General features: G+C 54.1%; 1 protein-coding gene across 8 annotated transcripts in view; it reads right to left on the bottom strand.

Moving 5' to 3' along the window:
• ARHGEF10L (Rho guanine nucleotide exchange factor 10 like) overlaps positions 1 to 18,467 on the bottom strand; it is a 144,444-nt gene that overhangs the window by 41,078 nt on the left and 84,899 nt on the right. For 5 of the 8 annotated variants that reach the window (XM_059716889.1, XM_014601928.3, XM_059716887.1 and 2 more), the window contains 9 exons: positions 18,334 to 18,426; positions 17,275 to 17,448; positions 13,207 to 13,352; positions 11,734 to 11,748; positions 11,308 to 11,492; positions 9,982 to 10,097; positions 9,312 to 9,439; positions 8,528 to 8,628; positions 1,179 to 1,300 (listed from right to left, as the gene is read on the bottom strand). In XM_059716889.1, coding sequence (XP_059572872.1) covers positions 1,179 to 1,300; positions 8,528 to 8,628; positions 9,312 to 9,439; positions 9,982 to 10,097; positions 11,308 to 11,492; positions 11,734 to 11,748; positions 13,207 to 13,352; positions 17,275 to 17,448; positions 18,334 to 18,426 — 1,080 coding nt within the window. The remainder of the gene's footprint in view (positions 1 to 1,178; positions 1,301 to 8,527; positions 8,629 to 9,311; positions 9,440 to 9,981; positions 10,098 to 11,307; positions 11,493 to 11,733; positions 11,749 to 13,206; positions 13,353 to 17,274; positions 17,449 to 18,333; positions 18,427 to 18,467) is intronic. The other 3 variants (XM_059716888.1, XM_059716891.1, XM_019500016.2) reach the window with 1 other exon arrangement.

The raw sequence follows: 18,467 nt of genomic DNA, 5'->3' as shown, positions 1-18,467 counted from the left end.
GATGGGGGCACCACGTGAAGCTCCGTGCATTCAACCCCACCAGGCAGCCGGCCACGGGACACTGGCCCTGCCTCCACGTGGAGAAGGAATGAGCCGAATCGTTAGCTGAGCTTAGCCGCTAATCGCTCGCAGGAGCAGTTAAGCCTCGGGACGGTGTCAGTAGCTCGGAGCCTCGCACTAAGGCTCCAAGCTGCTCACGCCAAGGCACCCAAGGGCTGGCTCTGCCCTGGATGCCTCAGCACACCCCGGGCAAGAGCCTCTGCCATGTCCTTCTTTGGACATGGGGACCTGCAAGGCCTGCAGCATCCAGGACGAGCACAAGAGGCAGCAGGGGAGGGCCAGGACCCTGCCTGGGATCCATCCTGGGGGCTATTCAGGAGCAGTTCAACTCCGGGAGCGTGGGTCCCTTGCAACATCAGCTTGACAACCCCCCTGTGTGACACCGCGGCTCTCGGGAAAGCTTTGCTGCCTGTTATCTTCATCCCCATGGCCATGCCTAGCACCCCAGCCAAGCTCCGGGCCCCGCTGTGCTCGGTGCTGTACAGCTCTTGCAGCGAAGGGATTGCAGTCCAAACAAGCAAGAGGTGGAGCAGAGGGAAATGAACTGCTGTCGTTTCCATGCGAGGGAAGTGATCAGAGGGATGCAGCGAGGTGCCCAGGGTCATTCTAGCACGCAGAGGTTATGCGCTATTTGAGCAAGCGGCTCAAACGAGCTGGCTGAACTACCCAGGGCAGGTTTTTGTGACAAGTTCCTCAGGCAGTCGGTGCCTCGCAGGCTTCAGAGATGCCCCTCGCTCCTGTGAAACCCATCTTCCTTTCTCCTGATCATGAGACCATGAGAGCCGGCCGCCCCACTATCTCCAGTGACCTGCTGTGGTCAGGGCAATCAGACAAATCCAGGCCCAATAAGCCTGCCACCACCTTTACCCCTTAATGACTTAGGATGAAAAGTCTTCAGTCTTATACGGTTTTCAGCCTTAGGGTCTCCAAAAGCTATGTGGAAACCCTCCATCTGCTTGTCAATGCTAAGGATACCTCTCCTCTACAGTAAGCTACCCAGCAAAGAGAAGCACCAGGAAGATAAAGAACAAGAATAAAAAGCATTCATCCGAGACAGCCCAAGTTGCAACAGCATCTCATCTGCTGCCCTTCACATCTCCATAGCCAGGGGCTCTTACCTGCAGGTCGAGGGCTTTGGAGGAGAAGGCAGACATGCGGCACGCGAGGATAGGACACCAGAAGGGAGCTTTGGTTTTCTTGTCTTCGTCAGGGCACAGCCACCCAGGCTGGTTCTCATCCCCTGGAGGCAAGCAAAGCAGAGGGAAAGAAGTTACCAGCTTTGCAGGGCAAATCTGCTCCCAGCTTGCTCTCCCCAAAGTGCACCCTGCAAGCGGGATGCTCTTGGTAACTGCTAGGAGGGGGCTTTACCCATTTCTCTAGGAGAAAAGACAACCTGCCCACTGCTCAAGGAGTCGGGATGTGCCCCATGCCTGGCCAGTGGGATTTGGCTTTTCAAAGCCTTCCTCCCACTCAAGCTTGGGATGCTCAGCCCTGATCCAAGGGCTTTCACAGTCTTACTGCCTCGCCAAAAAGCAGCAGCTGTATCCTGACAGTGCCCCTGTGCTGGAATAAGCCTCGTTTCGCACATGAGGACAATGCAGCAGAGAGAGGTACGGTGACCTGCGCACAGCCAGCATGCAACATGAGAGGGATTTCAAACTAGGACGTGCGCCTCCAGCTGAGGCTGGCATCACTGAGGGTATTTTAGGACTGTTTGAATATTGAGGGGCCTTCTATAAAGAGAGCCGGAGAGAACGGACATCCTCTCTCCTGGCTAGCAGGACCGGGCCCTGCGGTCGGTCACGTGCGGTTTGCCCAGGACACCTTCTCAATGCGCTACAGGATGGCGGTATCGCCCATCACGGCTCTCCCTTAATCCATCTCGTGGTGAGAAAAGCCAGGCCTGATGGGGAGTTGCATGTTCCCCACGTTGTGCCTTGCTGCCCCCAGCTCCAAGACCTTTAAAAGTCACAGTAAATGGCTCCCTCCTGCTCTTCGATGTTGGCACGTCAAACCCAGCCTCCTCCACAATGCTGGGGTGCAAGCAAAGCCAACCAAGGGCATCACAGCCACCACCCTTCAAGCCCCGTTTTAAGGTCTCCAGATCAGAAACTCCTCCTTATCAAGCAAAGTCACCTCCCAGTCGAGTCGGTTCAACTTCTGGCTTCCCCTAGGTCAGGGGTGTGGGATTCAGGCATCACGACAGACTGGCCCTCTCTGCATCCCTAGACCTTGACCATCAGATAGATAAATCCCTGCTGCCCCAATGGACTTCTTTCCCCCCCAAGCGCTGAGTTCAGACACCCTCTTTCCAAGGTTGGAGTATCTGTGCCTTGTTATTAAGCTATGATAAACATGCCCAAAGGAGCCTGAGCTGGAGCTGGCTCTTCCCCAGCGGGTTTAGGGGCCCCTGTAAAGCGAAGCTCTGTTCCTAGTAACTTTATTGATCTGGGGAAGCAAATTAAGTGCAATGAAGGAACTGCTGGGAGGACGATCGTTAATGAGGCTGCTGTTATGTCTTAATCAAATTACTTAATTAAACCCTGTGCAGAAGAGTGAGTGGAGGGGAACTCGTGCCTTCCTGCCCAAAGATGATGGGTCCTGTCGCATCTTTTTCCCCGCATGCGTCGATCAATTGGGACCGGGCGCAGCAGAGGAGCAAGCCTGAGACTCTGCAGTTGTGGAGGTCAGCAGGCAACAAGCGCCCACGATGGGAGGCCTCAAGGAGGGGACAACCCACTCCAGGACACCAGATATGCTTGGTGGAGAAATCAGGGTCTGGAGACCCAGAAGGTCTTTGCAGCTTCTGACTCCATGGAGGAAATCCCAGGAGGGCAATGGATCTTGATCCTCCTCTTCCCAGCACAGCATGGCTTCCCGTAGGACACTGCCCCGCGAGTTAAAACAACACACGACGGGGCCTTTCCACCAGCCTTTGCTGTCCAGTCTTGCTTCTTTCCTTTGCATGCAACTCCTCCCAACTCCATAACTTCAGCATGGGTGTTTAAGGAGAGACGTCCCGCCCTGGGGTGCTCTCCAGTGCCTGACGACTTAAGGAGGGCCTCCCCATATCACGGGGGTAGACATCAGCACAAAGCCCCTAAAATGGAGAGACCCCACAAAGGAAACATTCCCCTTGTCAATGCAACCCAACAGTGGGGACCACTGCCATTGACATAGGGGGGGAAATTAAATCAGTCGCCTCCAATTTAATTGTGCTGCTCAGAGGGTGAAAAGCAACAGGTCCAAACCACCCGGTGCCCGATCCTCTTCCAAATCAAGTGCAAAAGGTGGCTGGGTCACTCTCCCCTTCAAGCTTGAGGGTCAGATGATGGCATGGTATAAAAGCAGATGCATGAATAGATCTTCAAGGGCCGGGATAAGGTAAAATAGAATTGCACTTCAGCATCTAAGTCCACTTAGACACCCAACAGCTGGAATAAAAATCTGGCCTGCGGAGATAACTTGCAACTACTTCCACAGCTACTAAGAGGGGGTTAAAGCCATCCTAGCAGCAGCGAATGCTAGTCCTGAGCGCAGAAGAGGAGGAGGAGGAGGAGTGATGCTGCGTGTTTATCCTCTCGAGGATGTGCGGCACCTCGCTGCAGCATGCACGCCCAAGCAGCCAGAGCCAAAAAAAGGAGAAGAAACAATTCAATAAAAAAAAATAAAAATAAAGCATTTCTTCACATTAGGCTTTAATGCGTTTTTATTTCTAACGCGTGGTTACAAGACAGTCCCCCAGGCATCCCAGATAAAAAAAAACAACAAACTGTTAAAAACAAGAGAATAATAATAAAAAAAAAAAAAAAAAAGTCGTTCCAGCCTGAGGGAATCCGGGCATTCAAATAAGATTTCAAATGAATTTTTTCTTCCATTAAACTTTTTTTTTTTTTTTTTGCTGCAGTGGCTTGTGGAGTTAAATAGAAATAAAGATAAGAAGGGCTGGAAGCGTCATGAGGGAGCTCAGCACAGACAGGGGATCAGCGAACGGAGGGAAGCCAAGGATGCCTGGAACAAATTCACCTGCTTTCCCCCACGCACCCCTCCGCCCCTAATGAAAAGATCAAAGGGTCGCCGTGCTCTGAAAAGCAGCTCTCACAATGACATTGTGGGGTTATGCATCCACTCACAGCTAACTTCCAGAGGGGCGTGCTCCCTGCTGCAAGAGGAGAGAGGATTTTCAAACAGCCTCTTCCGCAAGAGGCATCTCCACCTTGAAGCTCAGCGTTAGCCAAAGGCATTTCAAAAGCAAGCCATAAGACTTTTTTAGGGGGGGGATCCCCATTTGAGACCCCCATAAATAAAGATCTTGCAGCCAAGCACCCATTCACTGAATAGCAAGGACCTGAAAGATGCTCAGGCTTGGGCTTTGGGCACCCCAAACCAGTAGCAGCTCTTAAAAGTCTTGGCCATGACGGATTCCTTCTACCTCCAATGGCAAAATCACCGGTCAAAACTGACGAGTTGCAACACAAGGTATCGGAGGTCTCCGCTGTGCACAGTTGTAGGGTCGATGTGATATCTTTTATTAGACCAGGTAAATAGTTGGAAAACCTGTTCTTTGCAAGCTTTTGGGCACAAACACCCTTCTGCTGCGCCAGACACAATTTTTCCAACTATTTAGTTGGTCTAATAAAAGCTAATCACATCTACCCAAAATGCCCGGTCTGCCTGCATCCTTAGACCATCGCGGCTATGACCAACAACCCCCCTGCATACAACTGGAGTCAGCCACGCTAAGACAGATGACATGAAACTGGAGCAGGTGCAGAGAAGGGCTAAGCGAGTCAATCAGGGGAAATGGAGAGCTGGTCTCATATGAGGGAACTAAGAGAGCTTGGCTCTTTTGGCCTAGCGAAATGAAAGCTGAGAGGGGAGAGGCGATATGATTGCTGTCTAGAAATAGATTGCGGGCAGTAAGCATCGGGGGGGGAGGACAGCTATTTAAGATAAAGGACAACGGCAGTGCAAGAACAAATGGGTATTAGCAGGCCAACAATATACGCGGGCTGGAGCTTGCCCTGTTGATGTAAGAGGTTATATGGGGGGTGCAGGTTGTAGCCATGTTGGTCTAAGGATGTAGGAGACAAGGTTCTTTGGTTAAATCTTTTAACTTTTATTAAACTAGCTAAAACAGTTGGAAAAATTCTTCTTTGCAAGCTTTTGGATATAAATTCCCTATATCAGGCTGAGGAAGCATCCACTGTGTGCTCTTCCCGGGTGCAATGAATAGTCGTCTGGCTTCTTTACTATTCATTCCACCCAGGAAGAGCACACAACGCTTCCTTAGCCTGACAAAGGAGATTTATACCCAAAAGCTTGCAAAGAAGAATTTCTCCAACTATTTGAGTTGGTCTAATAAAAGATACCAGAGGTTATATGAAGTGGTTGGTTGCAAAAGCAGACGCTGGACTCACGGTGTGCTCCCAGCTCCAGGGCCGCATGGGAGCTTGTCTCCGTCCCATGGTTTCAAACAAGTTGCAGAGCAGGGCAAACAGCTGCTAGCGGTGAATCAGCTTTGTGGAGCCAAGCCAAAACGTGGGGAAAAGAGGAAGTTGCGAGTCTGGGGACTAGAGCCTAAAGCAGGCAAGAGGATACTGGGTTTTTGCTCCTTGACCTCACTGCGTCACCGATGCCCTGCTCATGCTTCAGTTGTTCAGGAGAACAACCCGGTGCCAGTCTAGCAGCACCCCTTCTCACCAACATGACCCTTGTCATCCTGCGTGAGCCCAATCCTAAGATGCTCCATTATTTTCAAAGGCTGTCCCAAGCTCATCTTCCCTTTCCCTTGTAAGGGAAGTTGAGGCTGGGACGTACCCCAAAACTCAGGCCCGAGCAATGCGAACTACGGGGAAGTTCTGAGCTGGGCCTGAAGTTTGGTTCGTCTCAAACACCACGAGCATGCCATGCTTTGCAGAGGACCTCTCTTTCATAGGGTACTTCATCCCATACCATCCCCAGACCTTCCCCTTTGAGGTCTGCAGCTACCAAGTAGCTATCCCCTGCGAGATGCCTCTACATAGCATCCCCATACTTACAACTACGGCATGCTGGATGCCACAAGAGAAACTGGTAGGGTCCAAGGCCGAACATCCCCCTCCTTCTCCTATGGTCTGATTTTTCAGAAGGGTTTAGCTCCATTTAGGTGCCAAAAGAAAGTGCCCAGATTTTCAAAACAAACTCAGTGTAGCTCACAATAGCAACTGGTACGTATCACGTTCTTTAGGAAGATCTGCCTTGAACTGTGGGCCGAGCATTAGATCATCTAACCCTGAGCTCTTTGGAAAACCTGGGACCATTTTTAGTCTTCCCTTGACATCCTTGTCTTTGCATGGAGTTATTACAGACAGAGCACGTGCCAACGGGGCCTTTCCAAAGACAGCTTCACAAAGCATCAATGCAGAGACACAGCTCAGTCTGCAGAAGGACACTTGGACAACTTTCCTATAGCCAGGACTTCCAGCACGAGCAGGAGACGACAGCTGAAGGTGACCACAGTAGAAAATAGCCCAGCCATGTGCTGGGAGGCATCTTCCCCCCCCATGTCCCTCTTAGCCAAGGACTTGGGGATGTCTGCATTGTGCGCACATCGCTTGTTCTAGGCCAGGAAAGTTTGGAGAAGAAAAGCTACCAGAGGCCTCCTGCGTGACAATAAGAACCAGGCAATTTCCTTAACATTCGGGGCAAACTCGCAGTTTCCGAAAGCCCCAGGCGATAATAGCTGCTGTTATTTATTTCACTCATTTCCAGGGTGCTGATGATTGTGGCTGCTACGCAATTTAATTACACGAAATTAATACCAAGCAAAGAGGGATCTCAGATGCATCTCACCCTGAAGGTCAATGTCAGAGCCGTGCTTGGCAGGAAAATCATAGAAAATGAGGGTGGAAGGGAGCTCAGGAGGTCACATCTAGTCCAACCCCCTGCTCCAAGCAGGACCAGCCCCAACTACATCATCCCGGCCAGGGTTTTGTCAAGCCAGGTCTTAAAAACCTCCACGGATGGAGGGAAGAGGTAGGCAGATGCAAACACGGCCAAGAGTAAGTCCATCTATAGGGTACAGGCACCCAAAGTGTGCCCCAGAGACTAAAAGGACCCTGTCAACATGCAGTCCCTGCTACTTGCACTTGGCCACAGGAACCAGGGCAATGTTTCATCAGTCCAACTGGTCCAGTCTCCCACCTTCCAACCAACTGGTACCAGCTCCTCCAAGGGATGCAGCACAGTCTTCAAGAGAGATGGAGAAACAGGGAGAGCTAAGCTGGCTTGGGTCTCACCCCTCAAGGGGTTCAAATGGGGTTCCTGGCAGAAAGGAGCAGCGAGGAGCAGCAAGTCGAAGAGATGGGCAAGTGAAGACACCAGCCATGCCCAGATGCGATGCACCATGCCAGGGTTTCAGAGAGCTGCTGCTTCACCACAGCCATCATCTGCTTTTCTTCAATGCATTGACATCTCAACATAAACCCCCAGCTGCTCCGAGTTATGCAGCCTGGACCATGTGGCTCTCTTAAAAGCTGCCTGTTTTTACAGTGGGAAAAGCCCCAATGGCGCCGTCGGGAGCTCCAGAAAGCAGTGCCCTTGGAGTTGTGACACTCTCCCCTGCCACGTGAAACCTCCCTTCAGAAACCCATTCATCAGCAGGAGCATGGTCCCCGCACCTCCCGCCCCACGCAGCTCTAGAGAAACAGGGGAGGAGGAAGAGAAGCCGAGCGACTCTTTGCAGCCCCTATGGAAGGGGGCTTCCTTCCAGTCACTTCCCAATGTTACGGGGCTCCCTGGCTCCTCAGCCCAGCTTCTGCATTTCTTACAGGCATTTGCACAACTCACAGCACTAAAACGCTGAGCTGCAGGAGCAAAAAAAGGCTTTTAAGATGCTGCTTGTATAGCACGGGGACGCGAGTCACAGCAAACAGCTCGGCTGCGCCTTCCCCTCGATGCTGATGCAGCGAGATGGGCTGCGAGAAGGGGAAAGCCATCTTCCCACAAGCTCCCCATCATGGCTGCTTCCTGTGCCATGGGAAGAGCATGGCGTGGGCTCACAGTTGGGTCTTAACTGCTCCTCCAACAGAAGAGGGCTGTGGTGATAGGCAGCCGAGCCTCCATTTAAAACAAACATGACGGGGGAAAGGGCCCTTGTGTTCAAACGCCTGCTGTGCAGTAAAACCAAATATACACAGAAAAAGTAAGCCGCAGGGATGCTGCTTAATTAATCCCTAATGAAGCAATAAGAAGGAGAGAAGCAGCAGCTCCCACGGCCTCAAAGGCAAGTAAAAGTTACCCTGAAAAGAGAAGAGGCCTCTTTCCAGCAATACGCCTGCCATATAAAATGCAGCAGGCCAGACTTGGCGACACCAGCCCACCGCGCGAACTGAAGGCAAAGAGTCCGGCCAGCCCTCCCCAACCTCCGACCTCCCTGCCTTTGCACTGAAGGGATGCAGCCGCGCGTGCACACAGGGGTACTCACGGAGCCCAAGCTTTGCCAGGTGCAGGCGGTTGACCCAGGAGATCTTGCTGAGTGGGTTTGGCGTGATGAAGACCACCATGAAGCTGATGGGGCGGCCAGACCTGCAGCAGGAGGAAGCCGAGCCGGGAGTCAGAAACCAGCTCCGTTTTGCATTTCGGAGAAAGACCACACCACTGCCTCCAGCTGCCCAGGCCAAGGGGGCCCTGGGGTCACTTCACCCTGCAGAGGAGCACAACCCCTATCCCTTGGGGTGGCCAAAAGCAGGTCTCACTCAGTCCCTCCATCAGCATTCAACAGCTGAGGCAGGAGCTGGTTTTGGGGCCACAAGATTCAGGCTCTGCAGAGCACAGGGACTGGAGGGGACTTCAGTATCAACCCTGACCTAACAATGCCTGATTAGTGCATGCCACCAGGGCACCCAAGAGGCCCAATAGCTACCAAAGCTGCCTTGGCCCCTTGCCCTTCTCCCCTGACCAGGTACAGGACTATCCCCCGAACCAGGAATCCGTCACAACAGCCACGTGCCAGGAGGGCTGTGGCCAGGCTCCGGCTGCTCTGGACTAGAGACCTGTGCAAGCCCTTGGGGTAAAAGTGCAACCCTGTTAGAGGTTGGCACAGACTCCCAGCACCTGAGACCCTAACCCCTGGGACTGGTCAAAGCATTGGGGCATACAGAAGGGGGCAGTTCTGTACTGGGCTCTCTGGAGTGACCAGTAGGCCTCCCCCATGATTCATCGGTGGAGAAACCCCCGCTCTGTCCGAGGGGATGCAAGAGCAAACTCACTTGTCCGGCTTCCCAGGAAGCAGGAGGCGGAGGCGGCACTTGTTGGCAGAGTGGATCTCCTCCTCCTTCACTCTCATCATCCTCTGCAAGGCCAAGCACCAGTCCTGGGCCACCGTCATGTTCAGATTCTGCACACGAGACGGGGAGAAAGGACACAGCTGAGACCCCGATTGCACAGCTAGTCGTGCATGGCACCCATGCCAGCATCCTTCCAATCTCATCCTGAGCAAGGGCACTGCTGCCACCGGGGCCAGAAAGTCCAGTGCATCCTGCAGAGAAGCCAGTGCCCAGCTACTTGAGGACAAGCAAGATGTCTCTCCTCCCCAGCTGGAGAAAAAGCACAGCAATGGTCTGCTGGTGGGATCTGCAGAGTTAGGGGCTGTTACATCAGATCAAACAGCTGGTGCTAACCAAGGTTGACTGCTCCAAGGTTAGATGCTTCAGATTGGAAACCGCCCTGGGTTTCCCCAAGTAATCAGCCTCCGCTAGCTTCCCCTTAGCCTGGCTGGGGTGGTTTGCCTCCGAGTCACAAGCTAGTCTGTGGTTTGCTGAGCCTGGAGAATTGAGCAGGAAATGACTGTTTTTCTCCGCATTCCCACCGGGCTGGCAGGAAACCGGTTTAATGTGCCAAGCTCACGCAGCCCATGACAGAGAGAAGAGACGTCATTACCTGGTAGGTGCCGTGCAGGGTGCTGATGAGCTGGGTGATCTGCTCCACCACCGCCAGATCCTTCTGCAAGTCTTGGAGCTCCTGGAAGAGCCGTGGAGGCCCAAGATACACCTTATCTTGGGAGGAAAGACATGCATTAGAAGGCAGAGAAGGAGCTAGCGGGTTCCTTAGCTGATCTTTTACCTTGGAAGACTTGCATTTAAATCCCACAAGGAGAGGGGAGTCTGCCCGTGCCCACTGTGCAATAGGTGCTAGAGGCCAGCGCTTGGCTACTCAGGGTCAGGACTGCATGGGGGAAAGTTTGCACAGACTCCACCATCACCACTTGGTGCCCTCCTGGCTGCAAGCCCACAACTTAATGATGAGCTAGAGTACATCTCTTCAGTTGGGGCCGGATGTATTCCTAAGGGCTGCAGTGCTGGAGGATCCCTAGGTGGGCTTTGCTTAAGGGAGATGAATGCACCATGATGGTGGCTTCTCACGGGACAACCACTGGCTCCAAACGAAGCTCAAGGATGCCTCCAACTCTATCAGCATCCAAGCCTGAGGTGCCTGGGAAAGAAGCAGACGGTGGCCCATATGCCTCTGGTTTAAGTACAGGAAGGGAGAGTGCAGCAAATCAGTGAAGCCAACAAAAACCCAGATAAGAAAAGGCTCCAGGCTCCGGTGTTTTGCTCCGAGAAGAGACAAACCGCACTTTCAGTATGCATGCACTGATTGAAACCAAAGGCACAGAAGGTTGCCCAATATTGCTACACAGAGGAATCCGCCTGTCGTAGGCAAAGCGAAAGCAAAAGGTACATGCAATTTTTATCCGTCCTGAGCACAGGCAGCCTCTGAACCTAAGAAACGCTGGGGAGCAAGCAGGAGGTCCCCCTTGTTCGGGGTGGGGGGGGGGAATCAGGGTCTCACCTTGCAGCCCACAAATAGCACTGGCTAGACTAGACAATGCTGGGAGCTACTGAGCGATTTGCTGCAGAAATCAATTTAACACCCATCGGGTGCTGCTCAGAGATAAGCACAGGAGTCCTAAAGCAATGAGGAGGAAAGGGAGAGGAACCCCCTCAATTGCTAATGACACCTTCTTTGGCAGCATATTGCACCATCAAGGTCCAATTCAGCAGGCAAGTGACCCAGCACTGAGTAAGGCCCTAATAACCCACCCCAACAAACAGCACTCTCCCACTCGAGCCAAAGGACCAACACCGTTGGACGCCAGCAGTAGTAGGTCCTTGTCCTCTGCAAAACAGCTCTTAGAGGGATTCAATGCACCCAGCGGGCATGTTATACTCCCATCCCTTGTAAGCGAGCCAAGCCATCACTCACTGTGGGAGGACTGGCTGGTCGGCACGTGCTTTTTAGCCCCCGCGTTCTGGATGACGATGTTGTCTTTGTCGTACGTGCTGTTCTCCTGCCCGACCTCCACCACCTGCACCTGGGGCAGGGCCGTGTTCCACTTCACCACGTACTTCGGGCCCAAGGGGACGAGGCTGCTGATCTCCAGCTGGCCTCTGCGGAGAGGAAGCGTTCGTTAGCACGGGCAAAGCATGGGTCAGGCTCCTTCACCTCGCCATCACCAAGGCCCGCGGCAGTCATGCCAGGAGCACGTCTAGGTTAAACACGCCGAAGCAGAAGCAAACCCCGCTCCTAGGCTGTGCACCCCAGCACCCGGGCTCAGGCAGTTCATTCACCACGCTAATCGACACCCCCGCACACCTGGGGCAAAAACACCACACTATGTGTTTGGCCTACCTTGTATTCACGGGCCTAAGGAAGAGAGAAGGTTAAACAAGAGTCATTACTATGAGCACACACAAGTTTTCAGCTCATCTCCCTCCTCACCCAGATCTGTCTACAACCCCTCTGCTCTTCAACAGGAAAACCTGGTCCTGCCAGTCTGGAAGCCCCAGGTTTTAATCCTGGGACTGCTCTGCATTAAATCCTAGGCCTGCTTTAGTAGGAGCATTGCCAGCAGATCGAGGGAAGCGATTACTCCCCTCTATTCAGTACTGGTGAGGCCACATCTGGAGTCCTGTGTCCAGCTGTGCCCCCGCCCTGCAGAAAGGACGTGGACACATTGGAGAGAGTCCAGCGGAGGGCAATGAAAATAGTTCAGGGGCTGGGACACAAGACTTATAAGGAGAGGGAACTGGGTTTATTTAGTCTGCAGAAGAGACAGAGGGGATTTAATGACAGCCTTCAACTCCCTGCAGGTGGTTGCAAAGAGGATGGAGCTGGGCTATCCTCAGTGGGGGCAGATGACAGAAGGAGCAATGGGCTCAAGCTGCAGCAAGGGAGGTTTAGGTTGGATATTAGGAAAAACTGGAGGGTAGTAAAGCACTGGAACAAGTTACTCAGAGAGGTGCAAATCTCCATCCCTGGAGGTTTTTAAGGCCCAGCTCGACAAAAGCCCTGGCTGGGATGATCTAGTTGGTCCTGTTTGGAGCAGGGGGTTGGACTAGATGCGACCTCCTGAGGTCCCTTCAACCCTCATTTTCTCCATTTCTGTGATTCTGAGTCCTTTAGGTCAAAAGTTTTCTAACCTAAACTGAGCGTCAGTGGTGCCTCAGGATTTAGGCCACTCAGATGCCCGACCTGAAGCTGCTGACATTGAAAAGTTTTTTGGTTTGTTTTTTTTTTAACCTAAAACAAATTTGCTTCAGTTTATTACTATGCACCGGCAGCCTCTAGCCACCACATTTCCTTAATCCGAGGAGACGGACCAAGGGCTGGGACAATAATGGGCAAAATAAGGAGATTAGGTTACCAATTATGATTGACTGGTGCCCAGGAGTACGTTCTGCAAGGATTCAATGCATTGGGATGCAGGCGAGACCGCCAGCTGCAGCTCTGCGGCACTAGCACAGGAAGGGCACGGGGAGGTTGGGTAGCCCAGGTCCCTAGGGAAGCCCAGGTGGTTGCAGCCTGCTTCAGTGATGGGTGTTGGAGGTTAACACCAACGGGCCAGGCCAGCCTATTCAAACAGCTCCTGGGTAACCTGGAAAGGTTTGGATAAGGTGGATCCTGCCTTTGGCAGGGGCTAGCTATGGAGGTCCCTTCCAGCGCCACTTCTGTGGGATGCTATGAATGGTCTTCTTGGGCTTTCCGGTTTCTTTTGGTTATGCAGCTGCAATCCCAAATCCCAGCAGGGACTACACGAGGGATATGTGCAACCCCGAGCGGTTTGGTTCACCCTCCCAGGGGAAGGGAAAGCTGCTCACGTACTTGAAGTTGATGTTGGCACACACCAGCATGTCGTTTAGCAGGAACACCTTGCGCTCCTTCGACTTGATTAGCTGGCCGCGGTCCCCGTAAACCGTCTCCGTCAGCGTCTCGCAAAGCAGCAGCTGGCGCTGCCCCGAATTCAGCAGCTGCAGAGGGAGTGGAAGAGAGAAGGGCTTGACCGGAGGAGAAGAGAGAGGTGGGTACAGCCCGAGGACGACCGCGGCGTGCAATCAGTGCGACAGGCCTGGCCCGTTAGCAGCTAACGGGGCTTCTCTCAGCTCGAGGCAGTGGCCTGGATTTACAGAGCAGAGCTCTGAGTTTGATCCCAGCTGACACCACGCGGCTCTGATGAGGTCCCTGTATCCCCCTGGGTTTCTTACAGCAATTATTTCCTTCCACTCCAGGAGTTTCATCTAATGGGAGTCTCCAGCTGCAGCGTGCCAAGATGCAGCATGGCAGAGCCAGGTTCAAACTCGGCCTCATAACTTCACGCCTTGCTCACAACATCTCTGGACCGAGATGTAGACTGGAAAGTTGGAAGGAGACGATGTCAGGCTCCCGCACTGCATAGACACCCACGCGAGCTCAGGTACCAGCAGTCCAGTGCTCTCCATGCAAGCTCCTTCACCCAGCACTGAGGATGTGCCCTTCCTCACTGCCTGGCTACTAGGATGCAGAAGCAGCAAGAGCATTGCCCTGCCAGGAGATGTTGCCTCCTTCATTCCCAGCCAACAGCAAGAGCCAGAGAGAAAGCAATAGCTGCAAGAAAGAGGGCAAGCATTGAGAATCACAGGATGCCAGAGAGATGGCAGAGGCAGGGCACTAGGATATGGAGGCAGACCTGGGCTCTCCCCTGACACTTCTGCCACCGATGGCTGCACGGCCTTGGGGAAGTCCCCTCTCCTCCTCGACTCATCATCTCGCCTATGTGGGCTGCCCGCTCCTCTGAGCCGGGGCTGAAGAGCACCGTGCTCAGCCCAGCGGGGCCCGCGCTCTCTCCAACTTCTGGGCGGTCATATAGGAAACTCTGGGGTCTGTAACCCTCAGGAGCCCAGGCGGGGGTGAGGTGTGCAGGGGACGGGCCAGGCCTCCATCGAGTCAGAGATTCAAACCTAAACCCCCACCCCCAGCAGAGTCCTCAGTAATAGCTCCTCCTCCCACACCTGGCAGGATCAGGCCCTTTGCCTTGATTTTTCACCATTTTCCTTCAGAAGGGCTCTATCCCAACCCTGGGCGTTTTGCAAACGCTGCATCCAGCGCCTTTCACTGGGGATGGTGAGATCCTCCAGACAGGACGGTTTCTTCTGGGTTCTTCCTTTTCTCAGCTTCCCCTGGGGTTTCACTCTTATCGCAGGCAGCAAATGCAGTGGGGAGGGGGATTTCGGCTGGATGCTCTTGGGTGCTGCTTCCAGTTGCCCAGACAGGCTTGGACTCTGAGAAACAAGAGGCTGGAAGTCCCTCCACACACCCACTTGAAGTGGCCCAGCACAAGTCGCTTGGTTAAAAGGTTAACACCTCTCCGGCGTCAGGGCCTGCCTGCTGCTCTGACCGGCTTTATTTGCACCTCGGGCTGTTGAGCAGGTCAGAAAGATCAGACAAGGATACCAAAAGAGCCCCCCAGACCTGAGCTTACCTGGCTGGTTTGCTGCATCCCAGCGCCCTGCCTGCCATGCCACCAACCCTGCGCCCGTGAGGCTTTCCGCCTGCCTCTTCCTAACACAGAGGCTAATCTGTGGTAGGGGCAAGAGAGGAGGGAGCGACTTGGCTGGGAATAGGGGAGTGGGGTCTTTCTTCCTCACCCTGCTCCCACTCCCACACACCAGCCCAAAAGCTTAACAGACCCAACGTTGCACCGTACTGCACCTGGGTTGCTTTGGGCTCCTTTCTCTGTAGCTAAAACAACCAGAGGAAAGCAGGGCTGGAAGGGACCTCACGAGATCTAGTCCAGTCTCCTGCACAAGGCAGGACCATCCCTGACACCCATCCCAGCCAAGCATCTGTCCAACCTGCTCTTGGAAGTTTCCAAGGATGGAGATTGCACAGCCTCCAAGTTGGAAAGCTCCTCCTCATCTCCAAACTAAATTTCCCTTGCTGCAGCTTGAGGCCGTCGCTCCTAGTCCTGGGCCCTGCAGCCACAGAGACAAGCCCATCTCCATCCTCACTCCCCTTTGCTGGGCACTAATGCCCTACCCCATCCACCGCTCTTGTTAAGCGTCCTTTGAGCAGTCAGGATAGGATCGGAGAGCCGTGAAAGTGGGCCAGGCCGTCTGGTAAGTGGGTTCAGGCTCCATAAAAATGAGAACTTTTCAAACCACAGCCTGGTGTGCTTGATAGACGGCGCCGTCCCCTTGGCGTGCTAGCCAGCTCCCAAATCAGAGCTTTTTCTTTAAGACAGACACATCTCCATCCTTCTCCTTGGCAGGAAGCACAACCTGGCAGGTTAGATGGCTCCCGTGCCCGGTCCTCTTGGCAGACAGACCCCTGCAGATGGCCAGGCAGACACCCGTCATCCAAGAAAGTTTGAGAAGGCTTTTAAAAAGAGACAGGCTCAAGCTCCAGAGTTCATATCCCAAGCCAAACTCAACTCCCAAATGTCAGAGCGTGCATGTGAATCTGGGGGAGCCGGGTCTGGGCATAGCGAAAAACAAATCAGCCCAGGGATCAATTTAGGAGTCCACAATAGGGTCCAGCGGCAGTTCAGGCTGGCGACACCGACCTCCCAGCTGGGTTGCTGACCCTAAGATGGTACTGAAGAGAAAGCCTTCTTCCATCTGGCACTGCCAGGGCAGGGTGAAAGCAAGCAGGTGGCCTCATTAAAACAGAGGGCAAGCAGGAAGCAAGAAGAGAGGGGTCTGTGGACTCTCCTGGCTGCAACCCAGCCTTCCCTTTCCAGGGATGTTTTGAAGCTTCTGGGTTCGAGCCTGCAGCCTTGGTGCCGCACAATAGCTTTCAAACAAGACGGCAGGTGCCTTTGGATACTACAGGGGCAAACAAGGCAGCTCATGCAGGGGACTTCAAGAAGGATGTCGGGCGAGAAGCCAAGTTCCCATAACATTTCTGCTCTGAAATCGCCTTTAAAAAGACATGGCTGTGAGAAAACAGATGCACCCCGTCCAGCCTAGCCAGCAGCCTAGGCGTATACGAGACCAGGTCCTTGTCCTGGCCCTGCCGGTTTCCCACACCCCAGGTGAGCGCCCTAACCACCGAGTTCACGGATGTACTGGGCTCACCACAACTTCCACCCTGCAGCCGAGAAGCCCTCCTGGCAGAAGTGACACTGTAAATCACCATGTTCCCTCCCGAAAGTTTCAGTTTCAACATATCGGCCTTTTCTGACAAAATTGCATCACTGCTAAAAATTCCCAAGCAGCAACGACTGAGCAGAGACCGCGAGGTGGATCACAGACCGGGGATGCCATGGTCCAAGCTTTGCAGATCCCAGGGGCTAACGTGGAAGACTTGGCCGTGGCCCTCGAAAGGGGAATTCCTCCGATTTGGGTACAGCAATCCTGGGGGTTGCCCAGGAGGGAGCACGGGGCTGCGGCTTGACAGGATCTCTTGCTTTCAAGCAGGCTCACCATGCAGCCTGACCCAGCAAAGGCTGGGGAAGAAGCGAAACACTCCCATGACCCAGCAATGCCTCCTGGGCATTTCCACTACAGCCCAACCAAGTGGGGATTATCTCCCGTGCAGTGTTTCTAGGTGGAATCCAGTTCCCTACAGAAATGCAGGCCAAGCTATCCTCTGCATCACCCTGGGGGGAGCGGACTGTCTTCTTGCCCTGCCCCGATGCAGAGGAGATGCAGGCAGATTCCCTAATGAGGGTGGCTTTTGTGCCGCACCTGAAACAGATGCTGAAGATGCCTCTGGAGCGAGGACAGAAGGAGGTTTGCAGCCCAAAGGTGCGTCGCTCCCTGCTCTGCACTAGGCTAAGGCCGCTGGCGCTGCGCTCGGTGCATGAACAGTGTCACCTAGTGGGCAGAGCAGGGATGGGGCGGCTCATCCCAACCAGGCAGGTGCCCAGCAGGCCGTGGCTCTGCCCCTCCACGGCCGGAGAGGAGCACGCACCTTGTTCAGGCTGCTGCGATCGCTGATGCTCTTTGTCAGCTGCTGGATCTCGGCCACCTGGTCGGCCACTCGTTTCTGCTCGTTGAGCTTCTCGGCCAGGGTCTCCAGCTCGGTGAGGGCGAGTTGGAGTGACAGCCTCTCCGGGTGGCCTTTCGGCGTGTTCTTCAACATGTCCTGGGGAGACAAAAAGTACAGAGAGACCATCAGCACGATGGGAAGTCACCCCATCCATGCCCACCAGCACCAGGCTGGCTCGCCACATGGAGTACAGCCGTAGGCACGTGGATTTCCAGAGGTGCTGATCACTTGCCACACCACTGAGAATCAAGGCACTGGACCGCAGAGAGACCCTTGGAAGCTCAGCCTGGCCTGTAGAGACTTGTGCTGGAAGAAAGCAGGGCAGATGTCCCTAACCCTGCCCTACTCGAGTCTCCCAGATCACCTGGCCATTGCTAGGGGTGTGCTCTGCCCTTTAGCTGAGATTGCGAATGGTACCTGGCTATGCTCCCACCTAACAGGCACAATGTGCATCTCAGGCTAGCAGGGGGAAAAAAAAGACTTTGCTGTTTTGTGTTAATGAGCAGGGTGAGATGCTGCTGCCCCTCACTAAAGCAGGAGCCCTTTGGGATACTACAGGAACCACCTGCCTGGGAGAGAGCTGGTAGGGAGGCCAGGCAGCCCCCGTCCCCCTCACCTGGCTTCTAGAGCAAGGAACCAAGGGAGACCTGTGCAGACTGAGAGGAGCCGAGCGGACCAGCAAGCGTCTGCCCCACCAGTGAAGGGAAGCTGTGCCCACACCAGCCTCATGGGCCGGAGCATGCCAGGAGCAGTGTGGAGTTCAGGCCTGACTTCCAGCAGCGCTTCTCAGCTGATCCGAGTCAACACAACCTCAGTGCAATGACCCCAGGAGAGGTGCTGGCATCAGAGACCCCAGAACAACTGCCCCAAATCCCCCCAGCCCTCAACTACCCCATTTCCCTGCCTCGTCCGCTTGTCCTCCCCACCCCTCCACGGCCCCCGGGGGCCTCTCCCCAAGGAGCAGGCTCCTGTTCACGGTACCTGCAGCAGCAGAATGAACTGTGGGAACCTCTGGATGGGCTTCACCATCAGCCCGTAGAGCGTGACCCGGTCTGGGCTCGACATCTGCCGCTTCTGCGGAGACGAGAATGACCCATAACCACATGCATTTCAAC

The sequence above is a fragment of the Alligator mississippiensis genome, chromosome 13 (genome assembly GCF_030867095.1).
Source record: "Alligator mississippiensis isolate rAllMis1 chromosome 13, rAllMis1, whole genome shotgun sequence".
NCBI lineage: Eukaryota > Metazoa > Chordata > Crocodylia > Alligatoridae > Alligator > Alligator mississippiensis.
This window is presented reverse-complemented; position numbering and strand designations above follow the sequence as displayed.